This window comes from Macrobrachium nipponense, chromosome 12 (genome assembly GCF_015104395.2).
Source record: "Macrobrachium nipponense isolate FS-2020 chromosome 12, ASM1510439v2, whole genome shotgun sequence".
Taxonomy (NCBI): domain Eukaryota; kingdom Metazoa; phylum Arthropoda; class Malacostraca; order Decapoda; family Palaemonidae; genus Macrobrachium; species Macrobrachium nipponense.
This window is the reverse complement of record NC_087205.1, coordinates 98,626,567-98,642,082: the sequence shown is the minus strand read 5'-3', so window position 1 is coordinate 98,642,082 and position 15,516 is coordinate 98,626,567. Positions and strand designations below refer to the sequence as shown.

At 35.7% G+C, this 15,516-nt stretch overlaps 1 protein-coding gene across 1 annotated transcript in view; it reads left to right on the top strand.

Annotated features, from left to right (window-relative positions):
- LOC135224695 (phospholipase A2 group XV-like) overlaps positions 1-14,739 on the top strand; it is a 56,443-nt gene extending 41,704 nt beyond the window's left edge. The window contains exons 4-8 of the mRNA XM_064263963.1: positions 4,286-4,510; positions 5,369-5,540; positions 6,160-6,282; positions 12,456-12,558; positions 13,895-14,739. Coding sequence (XP_064120033.1) covers positions 4,286-4,510; positions 5,369-5,540; positions 6,160-6,282; positions 12,456-12,558; positions 13,895-14,236 — 965 coding nt within the window. The 3' untranslated portion in view covers positions 14,237-14,739. The remainder of the gene's footprint in view (positions 1-4,285; positions 4,511-5,368; positions 5,541-6,159; positions 6,283-12,455; positions 12,559-13,894) is intronic.
- Positions 14,740-15,516: the final 777 nt, after the last annotated feature.

The window sequence follows — 15,516 nt, the reverse complement described above, 5'->3', positions numbered from 1 at the left end:
ATCATCATTTCTTCATGTCTCCCCCCCTTCAACTTATAAGGCTTTGCCGTAAAAGAGAAGGTGGTCTCCCCCCCTAAGAAGTCTTGTCACGGGACTTTTAAGGGTCTGTCTCGCTCCGGTGAGACAGGTGGGTCTTCTGCAGGTCCTCCCATTCCTTCGGGAACGGGGCCCATCTCTTCTTCCTTGGTGAGGAAGCAGACGGGGACCATGGAGGTACCGGCCACCACTGGTATCTCTTCTCCCAGTTCCGAAGGTTCCACCTCTGGACCAGGAACCGTCTCGGCCTCCCGCTTGTGAGCGTTACCAAGTGTACGGTCACCTACGGGTGACTGTGCAGCCAGGGTCCAGACTGCGGAGTTCGTTCACCGTGTCAGGACCCAGGCACGGAGCGGAAGACAGCTAATTTAAAATGGTGCAAACATTACGACAATCGGACGAAAACATTTCTAATTTTTTTTATAAGAGTTACCGCCCTGAAGTAAGGAAAATGTTTTTTTTCATAAATTCACCATAAATCGAATTATTGTGCTAGAGACTTCCAATTTGTTGCAAAATAAAGGTAAATGATTGAATATTAGTAGGATGTAAGAGTTCTAGCTTACAATTGTGTTTTTTGACCATTTCGGTAGAGTCAAAGTTGACGGGAGGTTGTAATTTTGGTACTTATCGTTATTTATATGAAAATATTTCAAAACTGATGAAAGCTACAACCATGGGTTGTTTTTTGTTGTATTCTACATGAAATTGCGCACATTTTCATATATAGTACCCTGTGTAACGGCTAATATAAAATGGTGCAAAAATTATGTCAGTTACAAAATAATTTCTGAGATATGTCGCTGATGCTTTTTAGTGCGAGAAGAAAGAAATTCGCGCTTGCGTAACGATTGTAAACAAAACAACGCCTTGATCCGTGAGCTCCCAGCATCCCCCAAGGTGCGTGATTCAAAAGTTTTCGCCTAGTAGGCCTATAACTATTTTTCCGCGAATTTTTAAAAAAACTTCTTATATATCAACGTACCATACGTCCAGTCGGCACCCGACAGACAATTTTTATCGACGTTTAATACGTCCAATCAGAGTTAAAGGGTTAAATGACATCACAAACCATAATGGCATATGTCACATGCAGAGAGGGACAGTCTCCCACTTTGCATATAAGTTTTTGCTGATCCACAAGTGATGGTTCACCAGGCCATCAAGCTGCCAACCAGATACATTACTGACAAGCAGGACATTTTATCCTGCATTACAGACAGGCAGGACATTCTATGATGGAGAGATTGTTCACAAGCTGCCAGCCAGATACATTACTGACAAGCAGGACATTCTATTCTACATTACAGAGAGACAGGATATTCTATAATGGAGACGTTGTTCATGCTCAGGGGTTCTCCAATACTTTCTAAAAGGTTTCTAGTACTCTATCTTTCTGCTTCTGTCCCTGGGCAGTAATGGCAGTTGTGTTCCAATGCAGTTTGTTTCGTTGGGTGATTGATCACCCAGATATCAAGTTGATCTTGGCTGCTACTCATGGCCTCAAGTTAAGTGGCACCCAGATTTGCTGATTTGAGTAGAGTTTTCTCTCTGCTTGGAGTCCATTAAGCAGGTTGCAGATTTTCTTGTTCACTTTCACCAAGAAAAGCTCCTCCCAGTCTTGGCCATAAGGCTCTTGTTCAGACTTTGGCCAGGTTTTCAGTTTTAAAGAGCTTGTATCTTCTCATTTTTGCAAGAGCTTTACAGGCTCTTGAGGAGTTTTGAACAGTCATGTTCACTCTCTGGCGCTTCATTCTTATCATCTGCAGCCCAGCCTGGTACATGTTGAGCACTTGGATGAAGCTTTGGACAATCACTTGTTTTTAAAACTGTCTTTTTGCTGGCTTAATCTTGGCAAAGTGTGCCAAGTTTCTTGGAGGGATTGAAGGGTGAGTGTCTTTTCTCTTTCATTCCTGACTTTGTGGCAAATACTCAGAACTCTTCAGTTCCTGATGGGAAATTTGAGAGTTCCTTTGACACCCCTCTATCTGAGATATCTCAGGCAGGTATGCAAGCTGTAAGATACTCCTGACAAGGACCCGCGTTCTCATCCAGTGTTGATTGCTTTTTGTTAGTAGTAGAAGCAAGTGTAAGGTCCATCAACACCTTTCTTTCTGGCTTTCAGACTCCACTGAGGACAACTTCAATCATCTGTCTTGTGGAAGGGCCCAAGAAGTAAGGGCTCTAACCTTTTGGAGAAACGTTTCTGTCTCAAGTTATGAGGACAGCTTTTGCACCTAGTAGACAACCTCTACCTTATTCTGCTGGTGGGATATTGTCCACATATCCTTGGATACCTCACCTGGGGACCTGTGATAGCTGCTTAATAAATTGTGTAGGCACCCAGCTGTTTGGACAGACAAGTATGTTTCCTGAATACTGTTGCTTAGTGCAAGTCAGGAGGTATAAAGACAGATTAATAGTGGGACTTGTTCCGTTCCTTCCTTTTTCGTGGAGCAGCATCTAATCCAAAATACTATGTGCTTGGATGAGTTAGGTGCAAGTAACTACACTTTGAACATCCAGTCTTAGAGATCTCATTTTGATGTCCACCTCTCTGCTCTTCCCTTGAACAAGGTGGGTGGGGCTGGAGGTGGAGCAGTAGTAGAGCTATCCTGGACCCATCAATTTGTATTAACCAGAATTAGTTGCCTTGTGATTTGATTTTTGTTAGGGGGATTCATGGTTCTCCTATCCTTGAGGCTTCATACCCTCACTCATGTACATGGCCCTACCTCTGTCATCCCTTATGCTGGGCCAAGTAGGTGGTTACAGGATTTACTGCATATGTGCATATTTATGACCAGGAATGTAGCAGTGCCAGATGGGTTCATCTCCAATCAATTTTCAGAGACTTTCCTAAATGAAAGGTGATGTTTTATATGACCTAAGGAAAATACTGAATTACAGAAGTAATTTGTATATTAAATATGTAAACAAAAGCCATTTATCATACTCTCACCTTGCCCTGCTTTGTCCCTCAGGCCAGAGTAAAAAGTGCTTGTTACCAAGTTCATCAGTGGACCTTATGTGGTGCACTGTAGGCATTACTTAAGATTCTTTGCAGTGTGCCTTCGACCCCTAGCTGCAACCACTTTCGTTCCTTTTATTGTACCTCCTTTCATATTCTTTCTTCATCTTACTTTCCAACCTCTCCTAACAATTGTTACATAGTGCAACTGCAAGGTTTTCCTCCTGTTACACCTTTCAAACCTACCTACTCACAATTTCCATTTCAGCGTTGAATGACCTCATTGGTCCCATTGCTGAGCCTTTGGCCTAAACTCTGTATTCAACTCAGCCCAACCAAGTTCATTGACAGGTTCCCAGCTTACACTAAAGCAGTGGTTCTTAACCCCTGGGTCGCGACCCAAGTTGGGGCCAAGCCATTTTATTGGGTCGCTAAGGGTTTGCAGAAAATTATTATTTTCCCACTACAAATATATTATAATTATATACTACTGTAATAATTAAAATTCATAATGCATTGTTTTAGGATTCTAAGCAGACTATGATTAAATAAAAACTCCAAAGCAGAAAATTTATTTGCTACAACATATTTGTGTGAGGCAGGATTTTCTGCCCTGACAGTCACAAAGACCAAGTACAGAAACCGCCTACAACCTGAGGATGATCTAAGATGCAGTCTAACATCAAAATCACCCAGATTTTATGAGTTGGTCAACACACTTCAGTGTCAAGGCTCTCACTGATGATAAGAGTAGTAGCACATTACATGTCAAGTTCTGAATAATTTTGAATTTCTCTCTCCACAGGGATATATCACAGCCTAATTATTCTATTTAATTTTATAGCATGAAACCCAAACATACCTTTTTGTTTTTGTGAAGCTAGCAGTTATGGGTTTGTATATTTTTTTTCCATATATACTGTTATTTATATGTGCTACTTGTATTAATAAACATCCCAGCATGTAATTTTGTTTCTGTAACCCGCTTTTAAAAGCATTATCATATTACTTATAAAGACAATTTGTATATCTATGTAGGCTTGGGTCATCATGGTTGATTTGTGCAAAATTTTGGGTCGCTGCCAAAAAAGGTTAAGAACCACTGCACTAATTTATACTTCTATGTAAAAAACACTGGTTTGTATACCAAGAAATAAATATAAATCACTTGAAGAATTTGGTATTCTCAGTAAATTGACATTTTATGAACTCTCAAAAGAAGACATTATTCACCTATGAGTAAAAGTAGTGACATGGTTTTTAAATTTTTTTTTCCAGATGAGCACAGTGAATACTTCCTAAAACTTCGTAGGCTAATTGAGGAGACTTACCAATATTCTGGTCATAGAATTATGCTCATTCTTCATAGTATGGGTGCACCCATGATGCGGTATTTTTTAAAACACCAGCCACAACACTGGAAGGACAAGCATATTGAAACTGTGGTGTCATTAGCAGGAGCTTGGGGAGGCTCTGTGAAAGCTGTGAAGGTTTATGCTGCAGGTAAAGATTCGAAAAAAACCATAAATGTTATGAGGATTAGGTTTTTTCGTATGTGTAATTAAATTATTGTATTTTGCTTGCTGTTGTAATCCTTAATATGCATACTATATGTTGACTACTAGTGACATCTCTGAACTCCCATTAACTACTACCACTCCAAAAAGAAGCTACATTAATAAATACTGTTGAAATCCTAAAAGAAACCCCATTGACGCAACTCGTTTGACAACCTGAAAAATTCATCTAACTAATGCCTTGAATGAACTCCATTTACCGCTGCCATTTATATCATCCTAAAAGAAGCTCAATTGATAACTACTGCTCCTGATATCTCAAAAGGCACTCCATTGACTACTACTGGTCTTGTTATTCAGAAAGAAGCTTCACTTACCACTGCTTTCCTGAATTACAGTAATAAACTCCATTGTCTGCTAATGATCTTGACTTTCCAAAAGAACTCCATTGATTACTATTACTTTTTTTTGCTGTAAGTTCAGTATAAAGACTTAACTTGCCAACTCTTGCTTTTATCTTTTTCTTCATTCTTGATCCTTGCTCTTTGGCTTCTGTTAGTAGTTTGTTTAGTTTCTGCACTCTCTTGCTTTTAATGTAATTATGAATATTACTGTATGCAAAAATGAATTACAATTTATTTTTTGTAATGCATATGATAGTTTGTTTCTGGAAATATGACAGTTTGTTACTGGAAATGATATGATAGTTTGTTACTGGAAATGAGTAAAAGAGGCAAAGACTTTAAATGAATGTAACAAGAGAAGGGAAGTCATAGAAATAAATGAAAAATTATCAGTTGGAAAAATATTTAGTTTCAATTTAAATTTCTTTTGCTTTCTTTAGGGGACAACTTAGGCATTTATGTCATAGCTCAACAAAAAGTGAGAGATGAACAAAGGTCAGCCCCAAGTTTGGCTTTCCTTTTACCATCTTCAGAGCTCTGGGGCCCTGATGATGTCTTACTTCAAACTGATACAATGAATGTCTCCACATCCAACTTGAAGGATATGTTTGAGTAAGTGTTTATTCACCTGTACTTTGTCAGTGAAAGTAAACGAGAAATAGAGTATTATTACCAAGTCATAATTAGTTTTGTCAGAAAATAATGGCGGCTTGAAATCAGCTTAATTCTTTAAAATAAAAAATATGCAAAATATTATTATAAATGCTTATTGAATAAAAAAAATGTGAACACAACTAACTTTGCATCGAGAACCACATTTCACTTCAGGCTTATTGGTCAGGAAGTTTAAAAATGTCCACACTGTTGATTGGACAGGAAGGGGGTGAAATCTTAATTGATGGATTGGACAGGAAGGGATTCGTTAATTTTATGCCTGGTTTGGTTTAGTGGATAGTGTTAGCCTGCTATGTTGGTGGTTCAAATTTCTAAAGGGGATTGTCGACAGAATGCATTTTCTGGCAGTCTCCTTCTTTAGTTCTTTGTATTTTTTAAGTTTCAATATTTTGAACTTATGTGATGTTTTCAGAAAGACTATGGATGAGAGGCTGATTTACTGATTTTCAGTATATGGATGAGAGGCTGATTTACTGGATTCTCATAACTGTTTTGTACCTTATACGGCAGCACCTCACTATTTCTCTTTCTGTAATTTTATTTTTTCATATTTCAGTGCCCTGGATTTACCGGATGCATATGAAATGTACCTTGACACAAAAGATTTGGTTAATAATGCTCCTGCTCCCGGAGTAGAAGTGCATTGTCTTCATGGTGTAGGTGTGGATACTGTTGAAAAGTAAGTTATTTAAATATATTTCTAAATCTTACTTTTTATTATGGCAAGATATTTTATTTGCAGTCAGTAATCACAGAGGGATACCACTTGCAGAGTGCTTTGCTTGGCACATTGTAGATGATGCCAAAGATTTGTTACTAGATGTTAAGGTGCATTGTATTTCTCTTGTACGTATTCTGTTACAGGGGTACCTCGGGCTCATGAACAGTCCTGTTCATGAACAAATAGTGTTGCAAACCAAATGTTAAAAAAATTTTTTCCTTTTCATGAACCGTGCTTCAAGCTACGAACCACACAAACAATAGGCTAACCTCTTTTCCTCCTCTATATCTCTCCCATTTTCTAGCTAGGCTAACCCCTTTTCCTCCATCTCTTTATCCTATCTTCTAGTTAAGTTAAAAAAAAGTGAAAGAGAATGCTAATAGTATCGTTAGTAATGTTATGCTTATGTAAATGCATACAGCCAGAAACAGCTGAATTGTTCTGAACAACTGAATCCAATAACAACAGCGGTTTGCTTGCATTCCAACCACCGTAAAAATTACCATAGTTATGTTACAATAGACATTACGTAAATGTAGAATAGGACTGATATATTTATACATCACTATATCCTTATTCGCTATGGAGAAAAGATTGGCAAGGACATATACTGCTAAATTTAAGCATCAAGTGTAGCTGAACCTGAGGAAAGAATGTTCATCTGCTAACAGCTATTGTCGTGCATTGGCAACATGGATGAAATTCCCGCAAACTTCGGTATAGTAACATCAAACTCGATTGTAAACAAAATTTGGGAGAAATGTTTTGTAATATAAACTATTTGGCAGGAAAGAATGCATTTTACTGTTTTCACTTCGAAAAAAGATGAATATGTAAAGCTCATAGTATTCTGATGAAATAAACTGAAAATATTGGACACATTGCTGATTTTTTTCTACGTATAAACATGCCCTCATCGCCATCTACTAAAAATAAAAATAAGTAAATTTTGTTCACAACAATATGTATTCAAGTGATATTTCGACTTGAAAACACTTCGTTTAACGTAAAATAACCTTGTCCCATATCAATAGAGTAGGCTATCTAGAGATTCAGGAATGCTAACTAGAAGCAAGAAAATCGATCTGATTTGAGTTCAATACAGCAAAATAAACTTATTACCCTCAGCTGATTTCCAAACCAAAACATTGATTACTGTTTGTATTTTATAACACAATATTGATATGAAAATACATACAATATTAGTGGATGCAGCGAAGTAAAGCATAACTTTGTGCCAAAAAACCTTAAAATATGGAAAGAAAATAGTGTTTCTGAGGTTTGAATGAATCGTTTGTTTTTACATTATTTTAAATGGGGAAAGTTGATTCAGGTTACAAATTTTTCTAGTCACAAACAGCGTCCTCGAACGAATTAAGTTCTTAAACCGAGGTACCACTGTATCTCCATTCCTATTTACCTATCTGTATTCAACTGTAGAATAGAGTACGGAATTTAGGCCAAAGGTCATGTTTGGACCTATGAGGTCATTCAGCATTGAAACAGATAAGGACAGTAAAAAGGTGTGAAAGGTGTCACAGGACAAAACCTCAGTTATGCTATTAGGAGAGGGTAGAAAGTAAGATAAAGAATGTGCATGGAGATACAGTAAAAGGAATAAAAGGGGTTGCAGCTACGGGCCTAAGGGACATTGCCAAAGAACCTTATTCTCCAATTTGCCCCTCATTTTAATATTGTAAATCCTCTAGACAAGTTGTATGAGTGCCTAACCTGTGGCTCAGTAATTAACCCTCTTACGCCGATTGGACGTATTAAACGTCGAGTCAAAATACCTCCTGTATGCCGAATGGACGTATCATACGTCGACTCAAAAAAGTTTTTTTAAAAATTCGCGGAAAAATACTTATAGGCCTACCAGCCGAAAACTTTTGATTCACGCACCTTGGGGGATGCTGGAAGTTCACGGATCAAGGCGTTGTTTTGTTTACAATCGCTACGCAGGCGCGCAAGCACGAATTTCTTTCTTATCGCACTAAAAAGTATCAGTGACACATCTCAAAAATTATTTTGTCACTTTGACATAATTTTTGCACCATTTTAAATTATCCTTTACATGAAGTTTTATATATGAAAATGTGCGCAATTTCATGTAAAATACAACAAAAAAATACTCATGATTGTAGCTTTTATCAGTTTTGAAATATTTTCATATAAATAACGATAAGTGCAAAAATTTCGACCTTCGGTCAACTTTGACTCTACCGAAATGGTCAAGAAACGCAATTGTAAGCTAAAACTCTTATATTATAGTAATATTCAATCATTTGCCTTCAGTTTGCAACAAATTGGACGTCTCTAGCACAATATTTCGATTTATGGTGGATTTATGAAAAAACTTTTTCCTTACGTTCGCGCGGTAACTCTTCCGATAAATTTTTTCGTGCGATTGTCATAATGTTTGCACCATTTTAAATTTGCCGTTACATAAAGTTTTATATATGGAAATGTGCGCAATTTCATGCACAATACAACTAAAAACAACCCATGGTTGTAGATTTTATCAGTTTTGAAATATTTTCATATAAATAACGTTAAGTGCAAAAATTTCAACTTTCGGTCAAATTTGACTCTACCAAAATGGTCAAAAAACGCAATTGTTAGCTAAAACTCTTATATTCTAGTAATATTCAATCATTTACCTTCATTTTGCAATGACTTGGAAGTCTCTAGCACAATATTTCGATTTATGGTGAATTTATGAAAAAAAAAAAAATTTCCTTACATCCGCGCGGTAACTCTTCCGAAAAAATCAGAATTTTTTTGTACTATTGTCGAAATGTTTGCACCATTTAAAATTAGCTGTTACTTAAAGTTTTATATATGAAAATGTGCGCAATTTCATGTAGAATACAATTAAAAATGATTGAAGGTTGTAGCTTTTCTCTTTTTACGAAATATTTGCATATAAATCACGATAAATAGAAAAAAAACCACGTAAGCTAAAACTCTTAAGGCCTAGTAATATTCAGTCATTTATCTTCATTTTGAAACAAATTTGAAGTCTCTAGAACAATATTGTGATTTATGGTGAATTTTTGAAAAATATATTTAACTTCCCTCCGCGCGCCGATTTGCGGCCGCAAGTCTCCGAAATGCATACATCGTGTTATCCTAATATTTGCTCCTTTTCATATTAGCCATTTTATAGAGTTTCATATATCAAAATGTGCACAAATTCATGAATACAATAAAAAATAATTGAAGGTTGTAGCTTTTCCCATCTCCGAAATATGTGCATATGAAAAAATGTATTTATAAAAATTTTGACATTCGGTCAACTTTAACTCGTCCGAAATGGTTGAAATCTGCAATTCTAATCTAAAACTCTTACAGTATCGTAATATTCAATCATTTGTCTTCATTTTGAAACAAATTGGAAGTTTCTAGAACAATATTTAGATTTACAGTGAATATAAAAAAAAACCATTTTTTTACGTCCACGAGTTACGAATTCGTACATTATTTTGTGATAATATTTTTCCGGTGTTGCCTTTATTGATTTACAATGTATTATATATCAAAATGATTGCAATTTAGTGTACAATAAAACAAAAAAAATAGTAACTCATTAGCTTTGACCGTTTTTTGCACAGCGTGATTTGAATACAATTATGTATGAATTATTTTTTTTCACTACCATATATCACATTATTTACATATGATAATGATATTATTTTTCATTTCTGATGGTTGCATACTAAACTTCAGGCAATGACAAAAAAGGAGCCAAAAATGAACTCTTAATCTTCAAAACTAAGCGCGCTGTGATTTTTTGAAAAAATTATTTTTTCTGCTTCCACGCTCGCTCCAAACCGGCCCCGGCATACGGGAGAGGTTTTGATTTTTAGGGCTCCGGCGTAAGCGGGTTAAAATAATGTAAAAACAAACGATTCATTCAAACCTCAGAAACACTATTTTCTTTCCATATTTTAAGGTTTTCTGGCACAAAGTTATGCTTTACTTTGCTGCATCCAATAATATTGTATGTATTTTCATATCAATTTTGTATTATAAAATACAAACAGTAATCAATGTTTTGGTTTGGAAATCAGCTGAGGGTAATAAGTTTATTTATAATACTGTATGGTATCATAATAGTTTAACGTGGATGACTATTTACAGGAGAGCTTATCTGTCTTAACACATATACTATGTTATACTATGTTTATTCATTGATAGTTAATAAATGCGTTGGTCATCAGAGTAAAAGTGAGTTTCCAATGCCAGAATCATTAGAATAGCAGGTAAATGTCTTGAACACAATAGTGACGTTAACCTATGACATCATGATGCTCCACCCACAGTGAAAAGTTTATATATGGGGAAAAAATCTCTTTGCTGTGGTCCTGCACAGTTGTTGATGACATTCATTAATTGGTCTTCATACCAGTCCTACACTTCAGCAATATCAGCGATGACAAGCAGAATTTGTCATCGTCTCCTTGAGTACATTATTATTCTCAATAATTTTATTATTATTATTATTTTGTGTCTTTTGTGGAGGTTTCATCGCAACTTCTACAACAGTTGTTGGGACTAAGGCCAAGAGAGACCAAGAGAGCGTCTCAGTGGTGTAATTGGTATGGTCTTGGCCTGCCACCTCGGTGGTCGTGAGTTCGATTCTTGGGCATTCCGTTGAGGAGTTAGAGATGTGTATTTCTGGTGATAGAGGTTCGTTCTCGACATGGTTCAGAAGTCACGTAAAGCTGTTGGTCCCGTTGCTGAATAAACACTGGTTTCATGCAACGAAAAAACACCATACAAACAAAAGAGAGACCAAGAGAGACAAGGTCTACCCAATATGGTGGGGTCGCCTCCTACCTGTGGGTAACTGTAGACGGCATTTCACCTGTTGACACAATAAGGAGGTTGACAAAGCTCTGGCTACATTGCGGATTTTGGGGGAAAGTGAGCTGACCTGTTGGGACTAAGTTGTTAGCTTGGAATTCTTCCATTTTCTTGATATTTCTCATTGTTTCTCCTTTAAAAATAATTCGTGTATGTAATTCATCCACATAATGAACCAGTTTATAGCTCAGCTGTTAGATCTACATTGGACCCCCGTATTCGCGTTCTCCAGATTTGCGGACTCACACATTCGCGGATTTCTCTTGGGAACATTTCCCTGCATTATTCGCTGAAAATTCGCGCATTCGCGGTATTTTTCTACGATAAATATCCACAAATTCCTGTTTTTTTATGAATTTCATCATAAAATGCACTTTTTGTGATAAAATTATTAAGAAAACCATGTAGGAACATTTTTAGGCTGTTTTTAGCATTTTTATAGGGGTTCCAAACATTCGCGGGTTCTAACTATTCACGGGGGGGTCTGGTACGCATCCCCTGCGAATACGGGGGGACCACTGTACATTTATTCAGGACTGGAACACAAAAGACAATCTGGTTTGTTTTACCTCAAATTTAGATACTAAATAATATGCAAAAATATACACTTGCCAACTTTCACCTTTATCCGATGCTTTGATAAAAAGTTGTTGCCAAAAAACAGCAATTGTTAGCTCTGAATCAATTAGTAGACTCTTCCCTTCATCCTTGGAGCAGCTTGTAGGTCAGAGTATTGGCTTCAATGGTTAGATAAGTCAACTGCATTTCAAGATGTTTTTTGAAATGCATCGCTGTCCACTCTTCTTTTAACAAAGGTGAACTGATTAGTGGTAGAGCTATTAATCCATCAGTTTGTGCTTGCCAGAATTAGTTGCATTTTGACTTTAATTCTCCTATGGAGGATTTCAATGTTCACTGGTCTTTTCCTTACTTGAGTAAGGCTTTTTATACTCACTCAGTCTTAGGGCACTTTGACCCATATGCCAGACTGAGTAGGAGGTTGAAAATTACACATAGATGCCTGCGTGTAGAAAAAATTTTTGGCCAAGTCACCAGGAGGTTATGTAAGATTTATGAATGGCTGGAGTTATTTTCATTACTGTACTTAAATTTTGATTGATGGAAATGGCTGGTAAACTTTAATGAGTTTTTTTTCATATCCAATCAATTGGAAATGAGGGAGCAGAAGCATAACTAAGTGACTTATATTTTTCTGTTCTGATATATTATCCAGTAAATTTTTTCTATTCATTCGTTTTCAGATTAATCTACAGTAAGAAAGGAAGTTTTCCAGACAATCCTGAGGTTGTATTAGGTGATGGAGATGGTACAGTCAATACTCGCAGTGCAGAATTGTGCTTAAAGGTTGGTTTGTTAGAGTATATTTTCAATTTCTCTTTCTGATACAAATAGATAGGGTTCATGTTAAAATTTTGCAAACAGAAGAACATGAGGAAGAAGCAGAATCTATTTCTTTAACCCTTGATTGTCCTGAGTATTCTCATGATTAACTACCATGTAAAGTACTATTCTTGCAATCTCGAGAATACGTGTTCATACTCGTAAAATATTCCGAGGTTCAACTTGTTCTTTGATGACTTCCCTTTTTCTGTATTTCCTCTTCTCATTGGAAATGTTTAGTGTGTACTTTGTCAATAGATTGCGGTGTGCATTGTTTACTTTGTGAACTTCCAACGTCAAATGCTGCTTCTGTGAAATTGTCCCCAAGTTCACAACTTTCAAAACAATGAAAAAATACAGTAAATTTTGAATGTTGCATGAATCAAAATTTTATTTTATTTTTACCTTTCTAACATCCAAAGTAATTCTTATTAATACTGCATGATTTAAAAAATACAATGAAAATAGCATAATCCATGACTCCCAAGTTAACTTGGGAATGTAAATATCAACAAAAATCATGCACTAGATGTTTGTAAGGTGTTTTTTAACAGTTCAAAATACGAATGGCATTCTGGAACGTAACTCATTCGTAAGTCGTGCAGTGACTGACTGTAGGTACACTGTTGGGTCCTGGCTCATGGTTTTCCATTTGCCATACTTAAGCAGATCATACCTTATTGCAGTATGAGGACTTTGTTTCCTTTTTTGATTTTAATAACAAGAGTAAATGAGTAGTTCCAGGATAATTTGTAGTTGACCATTATGCATTGTTTTCATTTCTTTAGTTCATAGGTTCCCATACGCAGTTGCCACCCACAGTGCACTTTACATTAACAAATGCTTGGATTTAAAATTGTGACTAGGTGTCTGACTTTACCGTAATTGGTTATATAAAATTACTATTTTCCCTGGATTCTTACTGTATAATGTATTTTAATTTTTGGATCTGTATAGATATAATTCATAAAATAAGATTATAAAACTGTTCAACTATGTCTTGTCATTTAGTTTGTCTGACTGAATGCATTTTGTTTATTAGTGAATTATATAGTATTATATCTTATTCATTGTTACCATCCGTTTGAGAAGTTGCTGAAAATTTGTTGATCAAGGCTTTAAAATTGTCCTTCCTACTTGAGGATTTTTACTGTGAATGCATTTTAAGAGTTTTTGTGCCTTATGTGATTTATAGTTCTCTTCTATGTTTTTGGCAAAATATTCATGACTTGGATTTTTAAAAGATAGTTATTATATACAGGTATTTATATTTATTTGTTTTTATTTTTTATTTTTGCAGTGGAAAGATGGACAGAAACAGAACATTTACCACAAGGCTATTAAAGGTATTAATCACATGTCAATACTTTCTGATAAAGAGATCATCGACTACATTGTAGAACTTGCGTCTAATATAACTGATAAAAACATAGCTAGAGATGAAAGAAAACTGAAACGCTTGACCAGGCTACAGAAAAAGAAAGAATGGGCCAACATCCTCAGAGATGATAAAAAACCAACCGGTATTGCAGAGTCAGAATACAAAGACTTCAGCTTTAACAGCGTATATAATTTGCTGGAACTACAAAAGACGGGAGTTGAAGACAGAAGAAAAAATGACGTAAGTACACTTTACGATTAATGGAACAGTTTGTATAGAAAATTGCTTAGGACAGAGAGTTTGTAGTGCCGATTGTTAACAGTATCGTTGTTAAAACAATAGGAAAGCAGTGTCCTCTTCATTGGAAGTAGTCTCTTCCTTATATTTTTATTGAATGAAGTTGATAGAGGGAGAATATAGTCAGCTCAATTTTTATTTAATGTTGTCCCTCTCATGTACATTTTGTATGTCTTATTTCCTTTATACAAAATTCCATGCTTTTTTTTTTGAGACATGATATGTTATCAATACTGTTCAATTATAATATAATGATTTTGTTGAAATTGTGCTATACTATTGTAAATTTTCAGCCTCAACATTGCTTTACCAAGATTTTGCAAGGCCTTTCATAATGCAAGAAGTCCTTGTCCTTTTCTAGTTTTGTATATTACAGTAAAAGTGAGAAATATGATCATTTCAAGGAATTTTAGAAAACCATTTCTTTATACATATGGTAATAGGCATCTTTCCAACCCAGTTGCAGCTTAATTGTCAAGTAGTGTCTGAATATATCTAGCTGTTCTCAGGAGGGAGCACATTATCTGTTATTTTTGGCAGACCTATGTAATTAGTGGAGAATTTTGTAAATTTATTGTTTGTTGTATTTTGTATTGTACAGTTTCATTAACAATTTCTCCACAGTATTTCCAGCATTAGACAAGTTACTTTTAAAAAACATAAATACATTAATATTGTTATATTAGCATTAATACTCATTGCTTGAACACTTATTACTAGCATGTAAGGGATGCCCATTGAGATGTAGTCAAGATTGTAATTATTCCATCCAATGAAAAAAATTTGGAATGTTTTTGGTAAGCAGTGTAGAGAAGCCTTCCTGAATTTTAAACAGCAACAAGGCTGTTTGTATGCAAAAAATTATGTGGACAAAATATAGAATTATTAGTTTGATTCAAAGTAAACCTGTTGCTTTATGATAGCCTAAATCCATGGTAGAGCAATCTGGAGACACTTCTCCAAAGCAAAGCAGAGTATGGTAGTTCCAGTTTCCACCTACCTGTATGCATCTGGGGTCCCTGCACGTCTTGTTTGTAACATTTGCAGTTTCACACTCAAGAATTTCATTCATATTTCACTTCATATGACTTGACTCCCACAAATAAATTCATTATCACCTTATTGCATTGGTATGATCATTAATTTCCCTTAGCATATGTAATTTGACCTTAATTTTTGCCTTTTTAAAGTGTTTGTGAGTGATAAGTGTGTATTTCCTCGAATCTATTTTCATGTGGATTTGG